Source organism: Engystomops pustulosus, chromosome 8 (assembly GCF_040894005.1).
Source record: "Engystomops pustulosus chromosome 8, aEngPut4.maternal, whole genome shotgun sequence".
NCBI classification, from domain to species: domain Eukaryota; kingdom Metazoa; phylum Chordata; class Amphibia; order Anura; family Leptodactylidae; genus Engystomops; species Engystomops pustulosus.
The window spans coordinates 49,815,833-49,842,792 of NC_092418.1; the positions used below are offsets into that span (position 1 = coordinate 49,815,833).

The window sequence follows — 26,960 nt, forward strand, 5'->3', positions numbered from 1 at the left end:
ATGTTGTATGGGCGCACAGTAGAAGGCAAGAGGGATGTTTGCATTTTAGAAGCCAAATTTGACAGAAATCTTTTGCATGCATTTGGAGAGCCCTAGCGGTATAAAACAAAGAAGAACCCGAAAAGTGACCCTAATTTTTCAACGCACACCCCTTAGAGAATTTAGCAATGTGTAATATGTGTATTTGCCCTACAGGTGAATGATCCATTTAGGTCCTAAAAATTAAAAAGGTGAAAATTTTCCTATAAAGGTCACATTTGCCCCTGATTTTTGTAAGCCACAAGGGCTAAAAAATATTTGGAACCCCCCAAAATGTGTAAAAATATTTCTCACGAGTGCATTATATTTCTCATTGAATGCATTATGTAGTACCCTACATGTCCATTTAAAAGTTTGTATGGGCGCACAGTAGAGGGAAATGGATGTTTGCCTTTTAGAAGCCAAATTTGACAGAAATCCTTCACATGTGTCAGGATACATTTGGAGAGCCCTAGTGGTACCAAAACAGATGGGACCCCGAAAAGTGACCCTAATTGTTGAGTGCACTCCCCTTGGAGAATTTAGCATGGTGTAATATATGGTGTAGTGAACACATGGTGAAATGAGTATTTTGAACTTACAGGTGGTTTCCAAATTGCAATTATTTCTGGAAAGATCAGTGCTAGAGATGAGCGAACATGCTCGTCCGAGCTTGATGCTCGTTCGAGCATTAGCGTACTCGAAACTGCTTGTTGCTCGGACGAATACTTCGCCCGCTCGAGAAAATGGCAGCTCCCGCCGTTTTGCTTTTTGGCGGCCAGAAACAGAGCCAATCACAAGCCAGGAGACTCTGCACTCCACCCAGCATGACGTGGTACCCTTACACGTCGATAGCAGTGGTTGGCTGGCCAGATCAGGTGACCCTGGGATAGACTAGCCGCTGCCCGCGCTGCTCGGATCATTCTGTGTCTGGATGCCGCTAGGGAGAGAGCTGCTGCTGGTCAGGGAAAGCGTTAGGGTGTTCTATTAGCTTACTGTTAGGCAGGAGTGATTCTCCAAGAACCCAACAGCCCTTCTTAGGGCTACAAAAACGTTCTACTTTTTTTTTTTTTATTTGCATCTAGTACCATTTTGTGAGGAATTAGCAGGGGGACTTGCTACCGTTGTGTTTAGCTCTTAGTGGCACACATATCCACCTCAAACACCAAAGTGGGAAAATTTAGTAGGGGTTGGATTTCAATTAGGCACAGTCTGCCATTTTTCCTTTTTTATTTTACGTTTATTTTGTTTAATAACTCAGTGTCATCTCATCTGGCATAGTAGTGTGCTTTCATACTTGGCTAGAAAATAGCCATAGGAGAATCCAAACGTCCAAACTACAGTAGCGTTATATATTTGATTTCTGGTTGATCTGCTGGTGGCTGTACTTGCTGCAGTGCATCTACTAGCCAATTGTGAGCAATTTGTAGTGAGACTTGCGACCGCTGTGTTTTGCGCTTAGTGACGCACATATCCATTGCAAAGACCGAAGTGGGAAAATTTAGTAGGGGTTGGATTTCAATTAGGCACAGTCTGCCATTTGTCCTTTTTTATTTTACGTTTATTTTGTTTAATAACTCAGCGTCATCTCATCTGGCATAGTAGTGTGCTTTCATACTTGGCTAGAAAATAGCCATAGGAGAATCCAAACGGCTTACGCCTACAGTAGCGTTATATATTTGATTTCTGGTTGATCTGCTGGTGGCTGTACTTGCTGCAGTGCATCTACTAGCCAATTGTGAGCAATTTGTAGTGAGACTTGCGACCGCTGTGTTTTGCGCTTAGTGACGCACATATCCATTGCAAAGACCGAAGTGGGAAAATTTAGTAGGGGTTGGATTTCAATTAGGCACAGTCTGCCATTTGTCCTTTTTTATTTTACGTTTATTTTGTTTAATAACTCAGCGTCATCTCATCTGGCATAGTAGTGTGCTTTCATACTTGGCTAGAAAATAGCCATAGGAGAATCCAAACGGCTTACGCCTACAGTAGCGTTATATATTTGATTTCTGGTTGATCTGCTGGTGGCTGTACTTGCTGCAGTGCATCTACTAGCCAATTGTGAGCAATTTGTAGTGAGACTTGCGACCGCTGTGTTTTGCGCTTAGTGACGCACATATCCATTGCAAAGACCGAAGTGGGAAAATTTAGTAGGGGTTGGATTTCAATTAGGCACAGTCTGCCATTTGTCCTTTTTTATTTTACGTTTATTTTGTTTAATAACTCAGCGTCATCTCATCTGGCATAGTAGTGTGCTTTCATACTTGGCTAGAAAATAGCCATAGGAGAATCCAAACGGCTTACGCCTACAGTAGCGTTATATATTTGATTTCTGGTTGATCTGCTGGTGGCTGTACTTGCTGCAGTGCATCTACTAGCCAATTGTGAGCAATTTGTAGTGAGACTTGCGACCGCTGTGTTTTGCGCTTAGTGACGCACATATCCATTGCAAAGACCGAAGTGGGAAAATTTAGTAGGGGTTGGATTTCAATTAGGCACAGTCTGCCATTTGTCCTTTTTTATTTTACGTTTATTTTGTTTAATAACTCAGCGTCATCTCATCTGGCATAGTAGTGTGCTTTCATACTTGGCTAGAAAATAGCCATAGCAATAGGATAGCATTGTTTGGTTTTAAAAACTCAAAAACACAAAAAAAAAAAAAAAAACACAAAAAAAAGTAAAAAAAAAATTAAAGCTATAACTCTCATTTTAAAAATGTTTAACCCGAGGGCTAGGGGTAGAGGGCGGGGACGTGGGCGTCCAACTACTGCAGGGGTCAGAGGCCATGGTCCTGGCCGGGGTGAGACACCACCTGCTTATGAGGGAGCAGGGGAACGCCGCAGAGCTACACTCCCTAGGTTCATGTCTGAAGTTACTGGGACTCGTGGTAGAGCACTGTTGAGGCCAGAACAGTGCGAACAGGTGATGTCGTGGATTGCTGACAATGCTTCGAGCAATTTGTCCACCAGTCAGTCTTCCACGCAGTCCACCCATGTCACCGAAATCGCCACTCCTCCAGCTCCTGCACCTCAGCCTCCTCCCCCCCAGTCTGCCCCCTCCCAGGAAAATTTGGCATTTGAACCGGCATACTCTGAGGAACTGTTTTCTGGACCCTTCCTACAGTCACAAACCACTTGTCCGGTTGCTGCTGAGCAATTTTCCGATGCCCAGGTTTTCCACCAGTCACAGTCTGTGGGTGATGATGACCTTCTTGACGTAGTGGAAGTGTGTAAAGAGGTGTCCGACGATGAGGAGACACGGTTGTCAGACAGTGGGGAAGTTGTTGTCAGGGCAGGAAGTCCGAGGGGGGAGCAGACTGAGGGATCGGAGGATGATGAGGTGACAGACCCAAGCTGGGTTGAGAGGCCGGGTGAACACAGTGCTTCTGAGACGGAGGAGAGTCCTCGACCAGAACAGGTTGGAAGAGGCAGTGGTGGGGCCAGACGGAGAGGCAGGGCCAGAGCTGGTGCATCAGCGCCAAATGTGTCAACTAGTGAAGCTCCCGTGGCGAGGGCTAGATCTTCAGAAGTCTGGAGGTTCTTTAAGGAAACACCGGATGACCGACGGACTGTGGTGTGCAACATTTGCCAAACCAGGCTCAGCAGGGGTTCCACCACTACTAGCTTAACTACCACCAGTATGCGCAGGCATATGAATGCTAAACACCCCACTCAGTGGCAACAAGCCCGTTCACCTCCGGCCGTGCACACCACTGCTCCTTCCCCTGTGTCAGCTGATAGTCAGCCCCCTGCCCAGGACCCTGCCACAAAAACCCCATCGTCGCCTCCACAATCCTCCACAGCATCCACCAGCGTTCAGCTCTCCATACCCCAGACGCTGGAGCGGAAACGCAAATATAGTGCAACCCACCCGCACGCCCAAGCCCTTAATGTGCACATCTCCAGATTGCTTAGCCTGGAGATGCTGCCCTATAGGCTAGTAGAGACCGAGGCCTTTCGCAACCTCATGGCGGCGGCCGCCCCTCGGTATTCGGTCCCCAGCCGCCACTACTTTTCCCGATGTGCCGTCCCAGCCCTGCACCAGCACGTGTCAGACAACATCACCCGTGCCCTGACCAACGCCGTTTCTGACAAGGTCCACCTGACCACGGATACGTGGACGAGTGCTGCCGGGCAGGGCCACTATATATCGCTGACGGCACATTGGGTTAACTTGGTGGAGGCTGGGACCGAGTCTGACCCTGGGGCTGGTCATATACTGCCGACGCCGAGGATTGCGGGGCCTACCTCGGTCCAGGTGTTTCAGGCCTACTATGCCTCCTCCCACCCCTCCTCCACCTCCTCCTCCGAACTACCATCCGTGGGCACGGCGCCATCAGTCGGTAGCTCTAGGCACAGCAGCAGTGCCGTTGCTAAGCGACAGCAGGCGGTGCTCAAACTGCTGAGCCTAGGCGATAAAAGGCACACCGCCCAAGAGCTATTACAGGGCATCACGGCGCAGACTGATCTGTGGCTGGCACCGCTGAACCTGAAGCCAGGCATGGTTGTGTGTGACAACGGCCGGCTCTGCAACTCGGCAGACTGACACATGTGCCATGCCTGGCCCATGTGTTAAATCTGATAGTTCAGCGTTTCCTCAAGACATACCCCAATCTGTCAGATTTGCTCACGAAGGTGCGCCGCATCTGTGCGCATTTCAGGAAGTCCAGCACAGATGCTGCCACTCTCAGGGCAGCGCAGCGCCGCCTCCAACTGCCCGCTCACCGACTGTTGTGCGACGTGCCCACGAGGTGGAATTCAACACTGACCATGTTATCCAGAGTTTACCAGCATCGCCGAGCCATTGTAGACTGCCAGATGTCAACTTCCACCAGAACTGGTAGTCAGGTCAGTCAGCTTCCTCAAGTCTACAATGAGGAGTGGACGTGGATGTCTGATATCTGTCAGGTGCTGAGTAACTTTGAGGAGTCAACACAGATGGTCAGTGGCGATGCCGCCATCATCAGCCTCACCATCCCGCTGCTTGGCCTGTTGAAAAACTCTCTGATCAGCATGAAGTCGGAAGCTTTGCGCTCGTCACAAGAGACGGGGGAAGAAGATTCCCTTGTTCATAGCCAAAGCACCCTTAGGTCTGTTTCTCAACGCATATCGGAGGAGGTGGAGGTGGAGGAGGATGAGGAGGAAGAGGAGGAGAATGTTGGCGAGACACAAGAGGGGACCATTGTTGAGTCCTTCACTGTTCAGCGTGTATGGGCAGAAGAAGAGGAGTTGGAGGAGGAGGAAATGGACAGTCAGGCCAGTGAGGGGAGTGAATTCTTACGCGTTGGTACTCTGGCGCATATGGCAGATTTCATGCTAGGCTGCCTATCCCGTGACCCTCGCGTTCAAAGAATTTATTCCAGCACCGATTACTGGGTGTTCACTCTCCTGGACCCACGGTACAAGCAAAATCTTTCCACTCTCATCCCTGCAGAGGAAAGGAGTGTGAGAATGCATGAATACCAGCAGGCCCTGGTTCACAAGCTGAAACAGTATTTCCCTTCTGACAGCGCTAGCGGCAGAGTGCGTAGTTCTGCGGGACAAGTAGCGAGGGAGAGTAGGCGAGCAGGCAGCTAGGGCTAGGGGTAGAGGACGAGGGCGGGGACGTGGGCGTCCAACTACTGCAGGGGTCAGAGGCCGTGGTCCTGGCCGGGGTGAGACACCACCTGCTTATGAGGGAGCAGGGGAACGCCGCAGAGCTACACTCCCTAGGTTCATGTCTGAAGTTACTGGGACTCGTGGTAGAGCACTGTTGAGGCCAGAACAGTGCGAACAGGTGATGTCGTGGATTGCTGACAATGCTTCGAGCAATTTTTCCACCAGTCAGTCTTCCACGCAGTCCACCCATGTCACCGAAATCGCCACTCCTCCAGCTCCTGCACCTCAGCCTCCTCCCCCCCAGTCTGCCCCCTCCCAGGAAAATTTGGCATTTGAACCGGCATACTCTGAGGAACTGTTTTCTGGACCCTTCCCACAGTCACAAACCACTTGTCCGGTTGCTGCTGAGCAATTTTCCGATGCCCAGGTTTTCCACCAGTCACAGTCTGTGGGTGATGATGACCTTCTTGACGTAGTGGAAGTGTGTAAAGAGGTGTCCGACGATGAGGAGACACGGTTGTCAGACAGTGGGGAAGTTGTTGTCAGGGCAGGAAGTCCGAGGGGGGAGCAGACTGAGGGATCGGAGGATGATGAGGTGACAGACCCAAGCTGGGTTGAGAGGCCGGGTGAACACAGTGCTTCTGAGACGGAGGAGAGTCCTCGACCAGAACAGGTTGGAAGAGGCAGTGGTGGGGCCAGACGGAGAGGCAGGGCCAGAGCTGGTGCATCAGCGCCAAATGTGTCAACTAGTGAAGCTCCCGTGGCGAGGGCTAGATCTTCAGAAGTCTGGAGGTTCTTTAAGGAAACACCGGATGACCGACGGACTGTGGTGTGCAACATTTGCCAAACCAGGCTCAGCAGGGGTTCCACCACTACTAGCTTAACTACCACCAGTATGCGCAGGCATATGAATGCTAAACACCCCACTCAGTGGCAACAAGCCCGTTCACCTCCGGCCATGCACACCACTGCTCCTTCCCCTGTGTCAGCTGATAGTCAGCCCCCTGCCCAGGACCCTGCCACAAAAACCCCATCGTCGCCTCCACGATCCTCCACAGCATCCACCAGCGTTCAGCTCTCCATACCCCAGACGCTGGAGCGGAAACGCAAATATAGTGCAACCCACCCGCACGCCCAAGCCCTTAATGTGCACATCTCCAGATTGCTTAGCCTGGAGATGCTGCCCTATAGGCTAGTAGAGACCGAGGCCTTTCGCAACCTCATGGCGGCGGCCGCCCCTCGGTATTCGGTCCCCAGCCGCCACTACTTTTCCCGATGTGCCGTCCCAGCCCTGCACCAGCACGTGTCAGACAACATCACCCGTGCCCTGACCAACGCCGTTTCTGACAAGGTCCACCTGACCACGGACACGTGGACGAGTGCTGCCGGGCAGGGCCACTATATATCGCTGACGGCACATTGGGTTAACTTGGTGGAGGCTGGGACCGAGTCTGACCCTGGGGCTGGTCATATACTGCCGACGCCGAGGATTGCGGGGCCTACCTCGGTCCAGGTGTTTCAGGCCTACTATGCCTCCTCCTCCTCCCACCCCTCCTCCACCTCCTCCTCCGAACTACCATCCGTGGGCACGGCGCCATCAGTCGGTAGCTCTAGGCACAGCAGCAGTGCCGTTGCTAAGCGACAGCAGGCGGTGCTCAAACTGCTGAGCCTAGGCGATAAAAGGCACACCGCCCAAGAGCTATTACAGGGCATCACGGCGCAGACTGATCTGTGGCTGGCACCGCTGAACCTGAAGCCAGGCATGGTTGTGTGTGACAACGGCCGGCTCTGCAACTCGGCAGACTGACACATGTGCCATGCCTGGCCCATGTGTTAAATCTGATAGTTCAGCGTTTCCTCAAGACATACCCCAATCTGTCAGATTTGCTCACGAAGGTGCGCCGCATCTGTGCGCATTTCAGGAAGTCCAGCACAGATGCTGCCACTCTCAGGGCAGCGCAGCGCCGCCTCCAACTGCCCGCTCACCGACTGTTGTGCGACGTGCCCACGAGGTGGAATTCAACACTGACCATGTTATCCAGAGTTTACCAGCAGCGCCGAGCCATTGTAGACTGCCAGATGTCAACTTCCACCAGAACTGGTAGTCAGGTCAGTCAGCTTCCTCAAGTCTACAATGAGGAGTGGACGTGGATGTCTGATATCTGTCAGGTGCTGAGTAACTTTGAGGAGTCAACACAGATGGTTAGTGGCGATGCCGCCATCATCAGCCTCACCATCCCGCTGCTTGGCCTGTTGAAAAACTCTCTGATCAGCATGAAGTCGGAAGCTTTGCGCTCGTCACAAGAGACTGGGGAAGAAGATTCCCTTGTTCATAGCCAAAGCACCCTTAGGTCTGCTTCTCAGCGCATATCGGAGGAGGTGGAGGTGGAGGAGGATGAGGAGGAAGAGGAGGAGAATGTTGGCGAGACACAAGAGGGGACCATTGTTGAGTCCTTCACTGTTCAGCGTGTATGGGCAGAAGAAGAGGAGTTGGAGGAGGAGGAAATGGACAGTCAGGCCAGTGAGGGGAGTGAATTCTTACGCGTTGGTACTCTGGCGCATATGGCAGATTTCATGCTAGGCTGCCTATCCCGTGACCCTCGCGTTCAAAGAATTTATTCCAGCACCGATTACTGGGTGTTCACTCTCCTGGACCCACGGTACAAGCAAAATCTTTCCACTCTCATCCCTGCAGAGGAAAGGAGTGTGAGAATGCATGAATACCAGCAGGCCCTGGTTCACAAGCTGAAACAGTATTTCCCTTCTGACAGCGCTAGCGGCAGAGTGCGTAGTTCTGCGGGACAAGTAGCGAGGGAGAGTAGGCGAGCAGGCAGCTTGTCCAGCACTGGCAAGGGTACGCTTTACAAGGCTTTTGCCAGCTTTATGTCACCCCAGCAAGACACTGTCACCTGTCCCCAGTCTCGGCAGAGTAGGGCTGATCTTTACAGAAAGATGGTGAGGGAGTACGTAGCTGACCATACCATCGTCCTAAATGATCACACAGCTCCCTACAACTACTGGGTTTCAAAGCTGGACATGTGGCACGAACTGGCGCTGTACGCCTTGGAGGTTCTTGCCTGCCCTGCCGCTAGCGTCTTGTCCGAGAGGGTTTTCAGTGCAGCTGGTGGCATCATCACCGATAAGCGTACACGCCTGTCGACTGACAGCGCTGACAGGCTGACGCTTATTAAGATGAATAAAGCCTGGATTTCTCATAATTTCCAATCTCCACCAGGTGAAGGAAGCTCAACCTGAATAATTGATCCACTCCTCCTCCTCCTCCTCATTTTCCTCCTTCTCCTCCTCTTTGTACAGTAAAGCAGAGGAAACTGGCTATTTTTTGACAGGGCCCACTGGCTCTAGCTATAGTACTTTATGCATTTAATTTTTCTGGAGGGCCACCGACCCGGTCCTCTGTTTTAAACAATTTTTGGGAGTGCCACATACAGGCACTCAATCTATTCAATTTTTCTGGAGGGCCACCTACCCGGTCCTCTGTTTTAAACAATTTTTGGGAGTGCCACATACAGGCACTCAATCTATTCAATTTTTCTGGAGGGCCACCTACCTACTCCTCTGGTTTGAAAATTTTTTTGGACTGCCACATACAGGCACTCAATCTATTCCATTTTACTGGAGGGCCACCTACCTGCTCCTCTGGTTTGAAAAATTTTTGGGACTGCCACATACAGGCACTATCCAAATTAAATTGTCTCCATAGCAGCCTCCACACGTTGTCTCCATTGCTACCTCCAAAAGTCGTCCATATAGCTGCCTCCATACATCGTCCCTTTATCAAACGAGGTGTGTCAGGCAGAAATTTGGGTTGTTTTCATGGATTCCACATCAAAGTTGTTAACTTTGTCGCCACCCTGCTGTGTTATCCACAAAATATACTGGCAAACTTTTATCATTTACCAATATTATTTCAGCGCTTCTTGCGCATCTGTTTACATTCCCCTCACCCGGCATATCCTAAACTTATAAGAACGCTACTACACTTGATCTTATACAAAAGGTTCTTAGAAGTGCTGTTTGGGGAGTAGCCTAGAGACAGGGGCTTGGATTGGCGAAAGCTCGCCTGGCAGCGGAGCGCCAGCTCCATGCGCATCAGCCGCTTCTTGCGCATCTGTTTACATTCCCCTCACCCGCCATATCCCAAACTTATAAGAACGCTACTACACTTAACTTGGTGCAGGCTGGGACCGAGTCTGACCCTGGGGCTGGTCATATACTGCCGACGCAGAGAATTGCGGGGCCTACCTCGGTCCAGGTCTCAAAGGCCTACTATACCTCCTCCCAACCCTCCTCCACCTCCTCCTCCTCCGAATTACCATCCGTGGGCATGGTGCCATCAGTCGGTAGCTCTAGGCACAGCAGCAGTGCCGTCGCTAAGCGACAGCAGGCGGTGCTCAAACTGCTGAGCCTAGGCGATAAAAGGCACACCGCCCAAGAGCTATTACGGGGCATTCCACATCAAACTTGTTAACTTTGTCGCCACCCTGCTGTGTAATCCACAAAATATACTTGCAAACTTTTATCATTTACCGATATTATTTCAGCGCTTCTTGCGCATCTGTTTACATTCCCCTCACCCGGCATATCCTAAACTTATAAGAACGCTACTACACTTGATCTTATACAAAAGGTTCTTAGAAGTGCTGTTTGGGGAGTAGCCTAGAGACAGGGGCTTGGATTGGCGAAAGCTCGCCTGGCAGCGGAGCGCCAACTCCATGCCAAGATCCAACTAACATAGTTTTAACTGCAGCACCTTTAATCTACTACTAGTTCACTGCCTCCATACATGGTCCCCTTATCAAACGAGCTGTGTCAGGCAGAATTTTGGGTTGTTTTCATGGCTTCCATGTTAACTTTGTCGCCACCCTGCTGTGTAATCCACAAAATATACTGGCAAACTTTTATCATGTACCAATATTATTTGAGCGCTTCTTGCTCACCTCCTTTGGTTCCTCTCTGCCACCCATTGGTTTGAAGCCTGAGTCCATTTAGGGTATGTCGCCATGCCACTCTCTAGCCTGCTGCCTCTGCATGCCGTCCCCTATAGTGTCAGGGTCAATTATTGCATGTTTTAGATGCTATCTAGCTTCATTCTGTCACTCTGTCATGGCCATGCTGTTGCCCATAATTTTGGCATAATGGTGCGATTAAGCAGCCTCAGAGGCATCCATGCATGCTGCCCCTGCTGTTTCCTGTCCATTTCCGTGGTGTTTCCATCCTTTTCTGAGGTTCCCAGGTGTTTGGCCAAGCTTCCCTGTGCAGAGCCTTGGTCCCCTTGAAAAATGCTCGAGTCTCCCATTGACTTCAATGGGGTTCGTTATTCGAGACGAGCAATCGAGCATCGGGAAAAGTTCGTCTCGAATAACGAGTACCCGAGCATTTTAGTGCTCGCTCATCTCTAATCAGTGCCCATTATGTGACGCCCGTTATGTGGTGTCCATTATGTGGTGCCCATTATGTCACGCCAAGTTTCTGCCACTGTGAAATGTCAGGTCTTTGATTAGGAAGCCATGTTTCCTGATGCCCTACATGTAATCCAAAACTATAGCAAGAAAATACAACAGGGCTCTGCAATGATTAACACTTAGAATATAAATAAAATAATAATAAATAAATAACGAACTTGGAGAATTATAAAGGACGTGCTAACAAATCCAGAGGGGAAATAGAAAACCTAAATAAAAAACAAATCCAAGTGACCCAAGTTTGCAAACTGCATCCCTGAGGGTGCGTTCACACGTTGCAGTTAAAACTGCATCTCAATCAGTTTTGAGGTGGTTTTAGGTGCAGTTTTGTCAATTTCACAGGTGAAAGACATGAACTGAACGGGTGAATTTGATTTTGAAGGAGAAAGCTGTTCTACAAATGTCATTCACCTGTTGATTTGATGTCTTTCACTTGTTAAAATAAGTAATACCACCTAAAACCACCCCAAAACTAATTGTGATGCAGTTTTAACTGCAACGTGTGACCGCACCCTCAAGGAAATAATTGAGGGGTATAGTGATCAATTTGACCTAACAGTTGTTACAACAATTCCTTTTACTGAAATGAATTCACAACAAAGGTTGGACGTGAATTGTGTATGCATTGAATGCATTGCGTATAAGGAGGTGGAATATACCAGGGGACAAAAAACAAAAATTTGGTCACTCTGGAGTTTTTCGCAGGTCTCTTAGTAGTATGTAGTCTCCATCCTAACTACTCTTTTGGAACAGACTCTTTATTGAGTCCTTCCTTTAGAAGCAGCAGAATTCACTGGGAAAATGATCTCCTGGCAAAACATCTAATCCAGAGTTACTGGGGCCCTGTCCTCATTGTTCAAATATTAGTTTCCTAATATCCGCTTCTTGAAAATGAAGAAATGATACGGCATGACCTGACCTGCACTGGAGCAGCATATAAGAGTTGTACAGCATCATATGTACAATGTACACGGCCAGTGCTTTTATACCATATCTTCATTTTCCATAGGGTGTTGAACGGTCTCAACACCTGATCTGACAGATCAAAACCATCCATGTATTTATTGTGGCTTGGGGGCAGCGATGGAGGTACCTCGTAAAGGGGTGAGGATGCTGGAGTGCCCATGAATTGTTGTCAGGACATTGCTTTTGTCCTTATATATGACCAACACCATGTTCTGATTGCAGAGTGCCTTGATGTCCTTTCTAACCGGTTGCCTAACAAGGGTTCCAGTTTTTTTCGTACAGTGCCGCATGCTACAGAACCTCTGGAACTGAGGGATTGGAATAGTGGAACGGTGGGATAAAATTTATACACCTACAATTGGTAACCCTTCTCCAGCAGTGGGTGGAGAGATCGATCGGAACTCTCTGAGAGATGGCATGATGCCACCAGACATGGCCCCTACCACTAATGATTGGTACTGTCCTAGACAGCCATGTGCTGCTCTTTACCCCAGCGATGCCCATTGTGACGAATATTACTGCTATTGGCTGGTCCAGATCGACCAATAGGGGCAAACATGAACAGAGGGGGGCAGCGAAAACCCCTCTGGGCGGCGAGGCAAAATTGGTGGCTTTCAGGAACAGCCGCCATCTTGCCCCGATCACCGTCTCTACAGACATGGTGATCTGCATTACTGACATCATGCATTGATGAGCCAATAGCAGCGATCGTGAACTGGGGGGTGGGGTAGTGAAACCCCTCTAGTCCATGGGGTAGGATGGATGGCCGTCGGGAACAGCCACCATCTTGCCCTGATCACTGTGTCTGAACCGTGTATATATATTATCTTTATACTACGGATCACTATGATTACGGTGATACCTCATTTTTTATAGTTTTATTTATATTTGTCCAATTTTATTGAAGAATTACAAAAACAGAAAAAATTGCATTTGTTTAATATCGCCCTTTTTACAGCGGCAAAACTTTAATATTTTTTGGTTGACAGAGCTAGTTGTGGGATTATTTTTTGTGTGTGAATTTGTTCTTTTCATTGGTATCATTTTAGTGCTTGTAACTTTTTTGTATCACTTTTAGAAAATGTTTGTAAAGCAATTAGATTTTTGGCAAGTTTTTCATTTTTTTTTTTTACCGCGTTCACCGAGTGGGTCCAATTATGATTATTATTTATTGCACAGATTGTTAGGGACATGGAAATACAAAATCCGTGGGTTTTTTTGTGATTTAGTGTTTTTTGTACTTTTTTACCAGGAGGCAGGGATCCAGCTCCCGCAACAAATCGCGCAGCCCTGGCTGCAGTGTTGGTACAGTGTTGGCTCCGATCATGAGCCAGCACTTACCGTGCACCATAATAGTACGCTGTGCATCGTTAAGTCACTTTCCCACCGTGCCATACTATTATGGCGCGCGTTGGAAAGGGTTTAAAAACTATTGTTACACGGTATAGTTATATGTATACAGATGTTAGAAAATGAGCTGTATAAAATTTTTTATTTAAATTTTAACAAAAGTATTGCTGTACTACATTTATTTTGCTTTTTATTTCCGTTCTGATGGATGTTATACTATACCAGTTACCTGCAAAGTCAGTAAGAGTTTATTTATAAAGGGAAGCTGAGATTTATTTGTAACTTGAAGGTTTACAAGGTAATTATGTTGGAGTTTATCTCAGACACTAGGGTGATGTATCTACCTTTGTGATCCAGACGTATCTCCAGTTATTTGAACGACAAAGTAGCTGTCACGGGCAACCCCCGAGATCCATACTGCGGGTCGTAGCCCTCGCCCGTGGACTCACCTCTTCCTGCTCCCGTCCAGACTAGGCCCTGTGCACGGCCCTGCTCCCTAGGGTGCACATGCGGCGGTACTTCAAGATTTAAAGGGCCAGCGCACAGGTGATTGGCGCTGGCCACTTCTGGGGCTGCATTTAATCCATCGGCTCCCATGATTCCCCGATGGACCTTCAAGCCATTTCCCTGAAGAGAAAGCCCTCCTGTGTAGCCTACGTTTCTGTGTAGCTTGCATTCCTATGTAACCTGGGTTCCTGTCCTGTGTGCCAGTCTGTTCCTGTGTTCCTGATTCGTGTGCCTGACGCGAGTCCTAGTGTGCCTTCCTGTGTTGTTCTCCCGCTGTCACCCCGGGTACAGACTGTCTCCTGCATTACTACCTTGTCTGCCACCTTGGGCTAGTCGCACCTGTGGAACGACATGGTAGTACCCCGCCGCAGCAAGACCATCCCGCATTACAACAGGCTCTGGTGAGGACCAGGTGCCACTTACTCTGGTCCCAGGTGTCGGCTAGTACCATCTCCCATGGTAGTCTAAAGGGTCCACAGATTCACAGTCCTGACAGTAAGATCTGGCCAAGGACCCCGCCAAGGAGCCACGTCAGATATTAGCTAAACTTTCTGGTGTTCTGTCGCCTGGCAATCTCAGCAGATTGCTGCCCAAGGAGAACTTCTGGGCCAAGTTGCTTTCGTCCTTCAACGGCTGCTTGACTCTGAGCCTCAGCACCAGGCTCCTGTGACTACTTCTGTGGCAGTTGCAGAGTCTACCCCAGAGACTTCTCCTGTCATCCCGGCTTTTCCACCGGAACCAGAGCCTAGGCTAAAACTATCTATGGCTGATAAATATGATGGCGATCCCAAACTGTGCAGAGGATTCATCACCCAGTACTTGTTGCATATAGAGTTCATGCCATCTCAGTTTGTCTCCGAGTGCTCCAAGGTGGCATTCATCATCAGCCTCCTCTCCAGGAAGACCCTGGCCTGGGTTACTCCTCTGAGGGACAGGAAAGATCCAGTTATGACAACCCATAGTACTTTCCAGCCGGAGTACCGATCCATTTTTGAGGAACCTGCACGAGCCTCCTTAGCAGAAACAGCGCTACTGAACTTACGCCAAGGATACACATCTGTGGGTGAATACGCTTTCAAGTTCCGCAGCTTGTTGTCTGAACTCTCTTGGAACGACATGGCTTATCTGCGACCTTTTTTTTTTTCTTAACAAAGTTATTTATATGAACATTGTACAAAAATATCCTCGCATAACAAAAGTGTGTTTTCTACTCAAGCAAGTGAACATACTATGGTATCCACATAACAGAACATAGCATAATACATAAGATATAACATACTGTTTCAATTATAGTTTCTTCGTCTCTTCTAACTTTTACCTTATTGTTTGTACCGCTCGGTAAGGTTATTCTGATATACTTATTCTTGACAAAATTAGCAACCACTCCCTCCACCCCTACCCCCTGGCAAGTCCGCTGGGGCCGAAAAGGAAGAGAGAAAGAGAAAAACAAAACAAAACACCAGGATCAACTATATATTCTACTGCATGAAGACCAAATCCTATTCCATTTATGCTCCGTTTGTGTCATTTTAGACATCAGCCTAGTGATCAATTTGCCGTATAAGATAATCATTCTTGAATCGACCAGCAGACCAAAAATTGCTATAGGGATAACTAGCGGAAGATCAATTTTGAGAGTGTCATCTATCCTTCTTAATACTTCTTTCCAGAAGTCTCCCATAATCGGGTACTGCGGCAAGAGGCCGTCAAGTGAACACCTCTGCCCATAACCCCCAGCGCTGGACCCAGGAGGTGTCTCTCTAATGATCCACTGTAAGGATTGATTCAAAAACTGCTTCAGACTGTGTTCACATGATATGTTTGCATTGTGATTTGAAATGCATTGGCCAAAATACTTCATCACGTGTAAATATATTTTCTTAGTAGCAGCATGTGTGTGAGATAGCTAGTCATCACTATTAAAGGGGTTGTCCCATCTAAGTCAGCTCCATAGAGATGAACGGGGAAGTCTGCGTATGCGTGATCGGCTGTTCTGGTCATCTCGGGGAGTGACAGGGGTACATCAGACCCCTGTTCTCATGATCAATGATCCGACAACCCCTTTAATGATAAAAGACAAAAGAAATGTTGCTACTTACATAATCCATGATGCGTTTGATGCGTTTTTCCCAATGCATTTGAATTGCAAACGCATCATCAGAATGCGCCTCTGACTGTGTTCACACTCTACACTTGAATAACATTTACATAGACAAATCCAGCCCAACGCGGGGGAGTTTCTCCAGATCGCATCTGCATCTACAGTGAAAAGCTTGTGATCAGGAATGTGCATTATACACATGCGATCAAGAGACTCCTCTCCACTGTGCATGAATTGTGTTCATAAATGTAATTCAAGCACAGCGTGTAAATATAATTGCCCAGAACCTAGGTGTACCCTACCCTAAGCCAACTACACCTAGTCCTACTGACCCACTAACATATACAATGCCCTCCATAATTAAAGGGGTTACTCAAGCTAAGGGAGTGGGGGGCATCAAAAAAAGAAAGCAGTTGTACTTACCCAGTCTGCTGCTCAGGTCCAGAGCGTTTCTCTTCTTTTTGCAGTTTTGTTATTTTTTATGACTTTTTAGGTGCATTTTTGTGACTATGTCAAGGTTTTCAGAAGTTAGTGAGTCTGTGTGTTTGTTGTAGTGTTCCTAAATGTATCTGTCCAAGACCGATGTTTTTTTTGTTTTGCACCTAAAAAAATAGCAAAAACTCAAAAAACCTGCAAATCAGAGAGAAAGAAAATAAAAACAGACAGGGATTACAACGGAAAATTTAGAAAGATACATAGCAATGGTAAAGTACATGAATACAGAACCAAAACCAAGCTCTGTGTTGTGTATTGAGTGGATAATTGTGAGATAATATATAATAGTCGCACTTACTGTAAATCCAGCAATTCACACGTGGAGTATTTGGTTCTCCATTCTTCCTTCCCTCTCCTCCTCCTTGGAGACTTGGAGTTAGGTGTGTACTTAAGTCTGTCTGCAAGGTCAATTTGCATGACTGAGAAAGGGCGAGGATCCCCGAAACATAGCGGTTGTAGCGGGAGTACACGCCAGTCTCTTCCATGTGACTAGGTCTCTGCTAAATGTTTAGAGTGGATTATTGTACAGTCTATTGGACTTTTGAAGGACTACTAACTTTACATTCATGCATAGTATTAATTTTTGGCATGTGACGTTTTGTATACAAATGCTTTGATAAAGAAAGATATTTTGTGCTTTTGTTTGTCTGCATGTGTTGTGGAGCTGTGAGAAGGACCTCCTTATCTTATTCTGAATCCTCTTTAGTGAAATTGGGTCTGTCCTTTTCATTTGTACGTATATCCTTTATAATCATGAACTTTATAATACAGTACTTGTTTTAAGCATTCAAATTATAGAAAATATAAATAATTTCTTGCATATTTTTAATTTCTAATGTGATATTTGGTTATTATGTATCTTTCAGGAAGCAGTGCAGGTATTGATTAAACACTCTGCTGATGTCAATGCTAGAGATAAAAAGTGGCAAACACCTCTCCATGTGGCAGCAGCTAATAAATCGGTGAAGTGTGCTAAATTACTAATCCCATTGCTGAGCAGCAATGTTAATGTATCAGACAGAGGAGGACATACAGCCTTACATCATGCTGCACTATGTGGTAATTTAGAGGTGGGTGCTTATTTTTTTGTTGTGTTAGTTATTAAACCACCATAGACAAATATGCACATGAATATATATATGTATCAAATTAGTGGCATTATTTAACAAAATATTTTATTACGTCACTCTTAAAGTTAAGGGTATGCTGGGCCACCTTGTGGCATAATTCTGTAAAGAGATCTATGCACTGTAAAAAGCCCTAAAACACTACATACATGTTGAGCAAAGAATGTTAGATAAATCATTAACCACTAATGGTCTCTATAGTAAAATAAGGGAAAGGGGAACCTTTTACCAGAGGGCAGTTTTAGCAGGGGACAAGTTCCCACAGAAACAGCAAAACATAATACAAAGTTTTAAAAAATTTTTTTTTTTTTGGTCAGCTTTTTTTACGTTTTTATTTCCATTTCAATGAATTTTCTATTCAAAGACTGATGACAGTGGTCTATCGTTTCTATGGCAATCGTTTTCTATGAAAAAATGCATTGCACTTGCATATGTCTCAAGGTGCATTTTGTCATTGATGTATCTCCATAGACTTCTATGTAAGGTTTTTCAAGCATGTGACTTGCAAAAGTGGAGTATGCTGAGATTTTTCAAGTCTGCCAAAAGCCGTTGAGGGGAATTTATCATTTTGTTTTTTGTCCATGTTTGCCGTTGTTTTGGCGCAGTTGTGGTGAAATGCTGTTTTGCGTCTTTACACTGCGCCAAATGAAGATAGGACAGTGTAAAGTCTATTTTACATAGACAATGCTTGCACCAAATGCATTATATGCATAGACTAGTTTTCACAATATACACAAATAGATACACATAAATATTAAATTACCGAAAAGTTAATCAAACTTTATTAATCACAGAACATAATAAAATATATCCATTAAAAAGTATGGCTACAGGAGAGACAGAAGTTTACATGGCCAGGAACCACAGTACATAAGGTCAATCAGTTGTAATAAAGGGCATGATAAGGTAACACACAATTATCAAGTTTGCCCATCCGGATCCCAGGGGTATGTTCCAGAGCACTACAATAATATAACACTTGAATTGAAAAATATATACATTTATTATGTAACTGTGAACCGGACAACTATGACCATGCTTTACTCCTGATTAACCCCTTAACGCACTGCGCCGTAGAGGGATGTATGAAGAGGGCTCATGGGCTGAGTCCTCTTCATACAAAGGTGGGGGTTTTTGCACTTTGCATAAAACCCCCACCGCTATTAACCATGTGATTGCCGCCGGCAAAGTAATCTTTAATGCGATCGCAGCGCCCCCGAACGTCATCGGGGGGCGGCGATTGGTTGCCATGGTAGCCTCGGGTCTTCTTTTGACACGAGGCTACATGGCTTCTGCAGATTCGTTACAATGAGCCAGTGGCTCATTGTAATGAATGTGCTGCAAAAATGCCATATATTGCAATACAGTGGAAAAAAAAAGTTTAAAAAATAAAAAAAATTAATAAAATAATATAATAAAAATTTCAAATCACCTCCCTTTCCCTAGAACGGATATAAAACATAATAAACAGTAAAAATCACAAACATATTAGGTATCGCCGCGTCCCAAAATGCCCGATCTATCAAAATATAAAAACGGTTACGGGCGGCGGTGACCTCCGAGGCGGGAAATGGCGCCCAAATGTCCGAAATGCGACTTTTACACCTATTTACAGAACATAAAAAATGAAATAAAAAATGATCAAAATGTCGCACAAACCTCAAAATGGTAGCAATGAAAACTTCACCTCATTTCGCAAAAATTGACCCCTCACACATCTCTGTGCGCCAAAGTATGAAAAAGTTATTAGCGTCAGAAGATGGCAAAACATTTTTTTTCTTTTTTGTACACATTCGTTTAATTTTTGAAAATGTATTAAAACACAATAAAACCTATATAAATTTGGTATCACCGCGATCGCACCGAACCAAAGAATAAAGTAGGTGTGTTATTTGGAGCAAAGAGTGAAAGTCGTAAAAACTGAGCCCACAAGAACGTGCACGTGCGGGTTTTTTTTCAATTTTTCCACATTTGGAATTTTTTTTCAGCTTCGCAGTACACGGCATGTTAAAATAAATAACATTACGGGAAAGTAAAATTTATTACGCACAAAATAAGCCCTCACACAGGTCTGTACATGTAAAAATGAAAAAGTGATGGATTTTTGAAGTTGGAGAGCGAGAAATGAGCCGAAAAACCCTGCGTCCTTAAGGGGTTAAACTCCGATGAAAAATGTCAGTTTCACTGACCAAACCCCAATCGCACCCTGATCAGACTCTGATGTGATCTGCACCGCAAGTGTGAAAGGGGCCTAATACAGTTTTAACAAACCTCTTATTCCAAGGATGTTCTGCCAGGCAGCTGTCAAAATATGCTCAAAGCAGATATTCAGACACTTGGAGAGACCATGAGGCACATGTTTCAGTTTTTTAGCTGCCATTTTTTCAAGTTTCCTGAAGTTGGCCTACTTAATCATTGCAATGTATCTTAAGTTTTTCCCTTGTGATGAGTTGCCTGTTTAGTTTTTGTGGTGCAACTTTTTGTGGTGTGCGACTTTTTAGTCTCAAATAGTAGTTTACCAAAAGTCTGACTCCAGCAGGCTCTGATTTGCTACTAATTAGGCGCAAAAATGGGACAATTCTAAGCCCAAAAGTCACACAAGTAAACAAACATCTGGGCTACAAAGATAAATACAGCACACTGCACTAAATCCTTGAGGCAGCTAACTATGGTATGCTGCTTGGTTCTGCACCTAAAAAGTTGCAAACTGCAAAAAGTTGCACAATATTTTTATATTTTTTGTACAAAAGATTAACATTTTTAAAAAACTTATATGCATTTATATATTTTTTTCCCGCATCCTAGTACATGGCGTAGAAAATTACATACTGCCACTAGGGAGTACAATTGGTTACTCATGTAATTGGAGATGCCATATTGATCACAGAGGCCTGTATTTTGCAGATGGTCAAATTACTCCTTGAAACAGGAGCGAATATAAATGCATTTGACAAAAAGGACAGACGAGCTCTACACTGGGCAGCACACACTGGTAAGTATTTCTGCAAAATCGCAGCTGCTCTTGGTGGAAGTGGCACATGCTTTATGTTAAAGGTCTATCCTTACAAGGTAAATGAGGCATGTTCATCATATAATGAAGCAGGATATTCCTTTTTAATATAGTTTGAGTGCTATTTCTCTGTATACTAATTTTTTATTACAAGTTTACAACCAGAGGTTACCTGCCTATCGAGGTTATAATAATGTGCTTTAAAAACCAAAAGGCACAACTTAAAATAAATCTACCACTAGAATCAAGGACTGTATACTGGTGTGTGCCCCATCTGGCAGGATCATCTCCTATTTAATCTTCCTATGTCCTTGTTTTTATCCCCTTAAGTACACAGCCATTTTGTAGCTTACGACTTTGTCCCATTTTTTGCATTCTGACTTGCGTCGCTTCATATAGTTTTAACTTTTCAACACTGCTACTTATCAAGGCGATTATGAGATTACTTTTTCATCACATGTTGTACTTTATTTTAGCGGTAAATTTTGGCAGATAAGTTTTTCTTTTATTTATTAAAAAAAATCAATAAAAAGTTATGAAATTTTTTAAAAATGTGCCATTTCCAAAATTCTAAATCATCACGTTTTCAGGCAGATAGATTTACCACCTAAGGCTAAATTCACACTGCCGTGAGCCCGCCGCACCGTAGCACGGCGGGAACACGGCAGCGCGGGGAGAGGAGGAGGAGGTGAGCGCAGCTCACCCCCGCCCCTCTCCATAGGAATTAATGGCGCACGGCGCCGTAATACGGGGAAAGATAGGACATGTCCTATCTTTCCCCGGGCTACGGAGCGGTACGGTGCCGCACGTCTGCTGCACCGTACCGCTCCCGTACAGGGCCGTGAGCCCATAGAAGTGTATGTATATACGTCCCCCATACTGTAGTGTGAATGTAGCCTTAATTAGTTGCTGAATAACATTTCCCATATGTCTGCTTTACATTTTCATAATTTTTTAAATATCTGGATAATTTATTTTGCTGTCACACGGCTTATAAATCCAACATCAGCTTTCTGTATTTTTAGAATTGACTATTTTTGTGTTAATTGCTGTTTTTAAATATATAACATTAAAACCCCCTATATATCAACCCATTTTCAAATCTGCTACCCTCAAACTATCGGAAACAGCTTTTAGGAAGATTGTTAACCCCCTGAGAGCTTCATAGTAATGAAATGAAAATGGAGGTGAAACTTAGAATGGTCAAATTTTGTCGAAAATATGTTCATTGAGCCCTAAAATGTATAAATTTCCAAAGATAAAAAGAAAAAAACCCATTTTAATATTTCTTGTGTTTAATATTAGTACAGAGACCACCCCACATGTGGCCGTTTTATGATGGCACATCGATCTGCAGAAGGCAAGGAGCGCCCTGCAGTTGCCAGGATTTTAGTTTCCTCATTGGCCCCTTTTGTAGGCTATAAAATTTGAGCTTTTTTTTTATTGGGACCATATAATGACATTTTTTTTTGCGGAATGAGATGCATTTTCCAGTGTTACCATTTTGAGGTTGATATCCCCTAATTTATTAACTTTTTGTTGAAGGCAAGAGTAGAAAAGCTTCAATTTTGTATGGGATTTTTTACTTTTTTTTTGGTGTTCACCTAATAGACATGTTATTTTTATTCTACGGGTCAATATGATTACGGGGATACCATACTTGAATATTTTTCATACCTTTTACAAAATTTCTATCTATTTACTAAAAATCACTTTTCTATTGCATTTTTTGTGGGATGAAATGTGTAAAATCATATATTTTTTTGAGATTTTAACGTTTTTCTTTACAGTGTTCATCAAGGGTGTTCAATAATGATCTTTTTTAATTCTACGGGTCGTTATGATTTAGATTTTTTTGCGTTATATGTCTCTTTATATGTTCATGGGTTTCATGGGCATTTTTATTTATTTATATTTAAAAACATTTTTTTTCCTATTTTTATTAGTTCCACCATAGGACATAAACAATCAATCATCTGATTGCTGATGTATTTCAGGGTATTAACTGTGTCAGCTCACGCACATGGGATCTTACAGGCACAGCCTGCGGACAGCCCTGGGGTCCTGAATTGATCTCAGGGCTCCCATGACAGCGATCGGCACCCTCCAAAGACGCCACTGGGGGGGGGGGGGTGAGAGACCCCTGCCAGGCAAGTTAAATGCTGCGATCGTGCTTATACTCACTACCCACCTTGATCTTGAGCTGAGCTGACATCAGCTCTGCCTCCGATATATTGGAAACTAAGTACTAAGTTACAGAGCTCAGCGTCTAACATATCCAAGGTTAAAGGAAATCTACCATTTGTTTTAATGCATTGTGAACCAAACATACCTTGAGAATGCTGTAGCTAGACCAATGCAGAAATATATCTTGTTTAATCCCTGACCTAAGTGGCTTTGCGCAAAACCAATTATAAAATTCAGTGCCTTGGGAAAGCTGGGTGCTCCTGGCTGCCATGCATAAACACATTACACGGAGCTTCCTGAACTGTCCAGACAGGACTAATTAACCGGAGCTGGGTGACTCATACACAGCATCTTGGGGATGGTGCAACAATTGATTACTTCTCTCTGTCAGGGACAACACAGAGATCAAAGTGATTATGAGAAGTTTTGAGCAGCCACAGGAGCAAGAGAATCTCACTATCATAATTTTATAAGTGTTTTTTCAGCAAAACACCTTAGTTCAGGGATTAAACAAGATATGTTTCTGCATCAGTGTAGCTGCAGAATTCTCAAAGTATGTTTGGTTCATAATGCATAAAAGCAAATGGTAGATTTTCTTTAAGAAAAATGGCTGTAACAATTTTGAGGGGCTCCAGGCTATTTTAAAACATGAGTCTTGGAGACCAGGGCATGAAAAGCTAATAGAAGCACAGATCCTGCCAGAGGGGCCCACACCAGTGGGCTTGGTTTACAATCTTTAAATTTGAATAATCTTTCTGTATGAGAGCTGAATCAGGAAACAAATATTATTCACCACAAATAATATGTCTCCTGTGTCATCATATAGGTCATCTTGAAGTTGTGACATTATTGATCAATTATGGAGCTGAAGTTGCCTGTAGAGATAAGAAGGGTTACACACCATTTCATGCTGCTGCAGCAAATGGACACATCCACATTGTCAAATATCTTCTTGAAATCAATGATGAAGTAAGTAATGAAGTGATGTAGTATTTACATTCATTATACTTAACAAGTGTTAATGGTCTCTTAAAACTATTATACAAATTAAGTAGATAAGTAGGAATATTAGGAGTATATTATGCAGCTGTCTTCCCATTTGCATTGGGCATTCCATCATGGGAATACAAATCTAAAGTAGGCCCGGAGTTACATGAATTCTGTTATATTTCTGTAATGGTGTCTTTTTTGTATTTAATTTTTATAACATGAGCTATTCAACCCTTTGTGACACCGGCTGAAAAGGCTCTAAAGACTGGCCATTTTTTTTCATGCTCCCTTAAAATTTTTTGCAGTATTTTTTTGAAACACTAATAAAACTAGTTAAAATGTAATACAAAATGTTAAACTTTCTATTTTTCTTTTAATTTGGGGTTAAAAGTGGTAAAAAGTCCTTTTTTTGTAATTTATAGTACATATTTTTTTAAATAATTTAGAATTTTGTGTTAATTTTGTTTTGGTCATTTTGATATATAATATGTATGGTCTCTGGCAGACAGGGCAACTATATGTGTTCATATTTTTTGTGTATGAGTGTTTTGGTGTGTAATTTTTGAACAAAAAATTGTCTTAAAGTTGATAAGCAGTGGAAAGATACAGAGGAAGTTAAAAATTAACTCCTTCTATACATGGGTAATTTTACACTTTTCATGATTCTGATCTGAAAATTAAATTGAAAAGTATAATATACAGGTAGTCCCCGGGTTACATACAAGATAGGGTCTGGAGGTTTGTTCTTAAGTTGAATTTGTATGTAAGTCGAAACTGTATATTTTATAATTGTAGATCCATACAAAAAAAAATTTGGCCCCAGTGACAATTGGAGTTTAAGCATTTTTTGCTGTAATGGGACCAAGGATTATCAATAAAGCTTCATTACAGACACCTTACAACTGATTATTGCAATCTGGGACTATAGCAAAGCATTCATAAAGCTTCACCAGAGGTCAGAGGGGTCTGTCTGTAACTATGGGTTGTCTGTAAGTCGGGTGTCCTTAAGTAGGGGACCGCCTGTAATGTGAAATATTATCCATGTCTGTAAGGGGCTAAGTCACTTGAAGCTTTAACACCTTCTCTTTATCTCTTATACATAGAAGGTGTTTGCTGCACTAACACGATCCATGTTGGCACTGATCATAGTTGTTAATTGTTTAAGTGCAGTGGGAAAATATGAAATGGCCATGGAATATTAAATGGCACCACTAAAAAATACAATATTTCCCTCAGATAACAGACCCTCCTGCATCTCTGTAAATGTATAAATAAAAAAATTAGAGCTTTTGGAAGGAGGGTGGTGTCCCATAGGGGTTAAGGCAAGCTTGGAGGACTTTGTTAAAGTACGGTATACTAAGAATCTAGTCATAACAGAAATAATCCCCTATGATTTGTAAAGCGCTACGGAATTTGATGGTGCTATATAAATAAAGATTATTATCATTAATCCTGGAGCAATGGGCACTATTGGTTGAGACAGACATTTTATATAATTTAAGCCTATTCTTTTCAACTGTGCAGACATTAGGCGTTTTTGTGTTATTTATTATTCTTATTCTACACTCTATTTGTTAATATCGTATATTGAGAGGCAGCGTTATCTTAAATTTAAAAATGTTTTCATTACCATTCATCATTTTTATTATCTTTTGTTTTTTGCTCTTGTAGACGGATGAAGCAAACCTATATGGTAACACTGCTCTGCATATTGCCTGTTATAATGGTCAAAATAAAGTAGTAAAGGAATTGATTGACCATGGTGCTTACGTTAACCACAAAAATAAAAAAGGTTTTGCTCCACTTCATTTTGCTGCAGTTGCTATTCATGGTGCAATGTGTTTCGATCTATTAATTAACAATGGTTCAGATGTAAATGCTCAGGTTGGTATTTTTATTTTAAGTAGCCCATTTAATATTATTGAAAATTGAGAAGTCATAAATGTACATAATATTTCTAATAGAGTAGAAACAACTGAAGTGCAAAAATAATAATGATAAATCTTAAACATGCAATACATACAATCATATACAGCCTTACTAACAAAGCATATAATCCAGGGATGTTACTAGAAATGACTTGGCCACATAGCAAATATGTTTTTCCAGGATCGGAAAGGAAATATTGCCTCTTTTGGCTAACTTGTAAGGCAGCCCCTTAACATCAAACACGATTACCACATCATATCATTAGGGTGCTTGATGTTAAGGGGGTTGTCCAACAAGGTAGCCAAAAGAGGCTTCCAATTATACTGTAAAATTTACCCATTAACCCCTTTCATCATACAAATATTCATTCTGCCAGTCCCTAAAAAAAATTCAGACAGTCCTGTGGCTAATTAATCCATGGAGATTAATAATAGAAAAAAAGCACTGATATTATTACACTGTTGGGGATATCAAGGTGCTAGCCATTCTCACCTTTTGTAGGTTGTGATACTTAACAACTGAAAAAATAGAAGTTGTTTAATTTGATATTATATTAAAATATTTTAGTGTATAATTTAAAGAATAACTGAACCTAACTGAAGTATTTTTTATTTCATAAATGAACAAAAAAGGTGATAATGGTAAACTTTGTAAAATAGATCATGAAGTAAAGAAAGTGTGCCTTATTTCTGCCTAAAGGGGTATTCCCACAAAGACAAGTTTCTTAAATATGCTCAGAATGACATTACCAATATAATTCCAACCTGTCTGTCAGTCCTGGTGTTTACCATTTAGTTGTCCCTGGATCCGACTGTAAATCTTCTGATTATGGTCGGAATATTCTTTTAGCTTCTCTGGTATTGCAGGGGAAGGGGTAGGAGGCAGAGAGCACTACAGACAGAGGCACTTCCTGCTTCATCAATATGCTTCTACTTACTCATCAGCGTGGAGAGGAGATACCAGAAACACTACAAACAAGATAAGCTCTATATCTGGGTGGTGGAGGCATAGCAGTGGTGACTCTGTGACTTATTGATTAGGTGAGGCAGCAGAGCTGAGTGTGTCATTGTGTCTTATATCCATCACATGACTCTGATTTGTCTCATATCTTTTTCACTATGTGTCAGATAATAGTAGACTTTTCAGAAGATAAATGAAAGTGTAGATAAACCCTGTACCCTCATAATCTAAGCAGATTGT

General features: G+C 43.8%; 1 protein-coding gene across 3 annotated transcripts in view; it reads left to right on the forward strand.

Annotated features, from left to right (window-relative positions):
• Positions 1–26,960, forward strand: part of ANKRD44 (ankyrin repeat domain 44) — a 377,775-nt gene that overhangs the window by 31,917 nt on the left and 318,898 nt on the right. For all 3 annotated transcript variants that reach the window (XR_011849377.1, XM_072120895.1, XM_072120896.1), the window contains exons 5-8: positions 17,384–17,587; positions 20,549–20,636; positions 23,668–23,810; positions 25,503–25,715. Coding sequence is in view for 2 of the 3 variants with exons in the window: in XM_072120895.1 (XP_071976996.1) it covers positions 17,384–17,587; positions 20,549–20,636; positions 23,668–23,810; positions 25,503–25,715 (648 nt within the window). In the remaining variant the exon portion in view is untranslated. The remainder of the gene's footprint in view (positions 1–17,383; positions 17,588–20,548; positions 20,637–23,667; positions 23,811–25,502; positions 25,716–26,960) is intronic.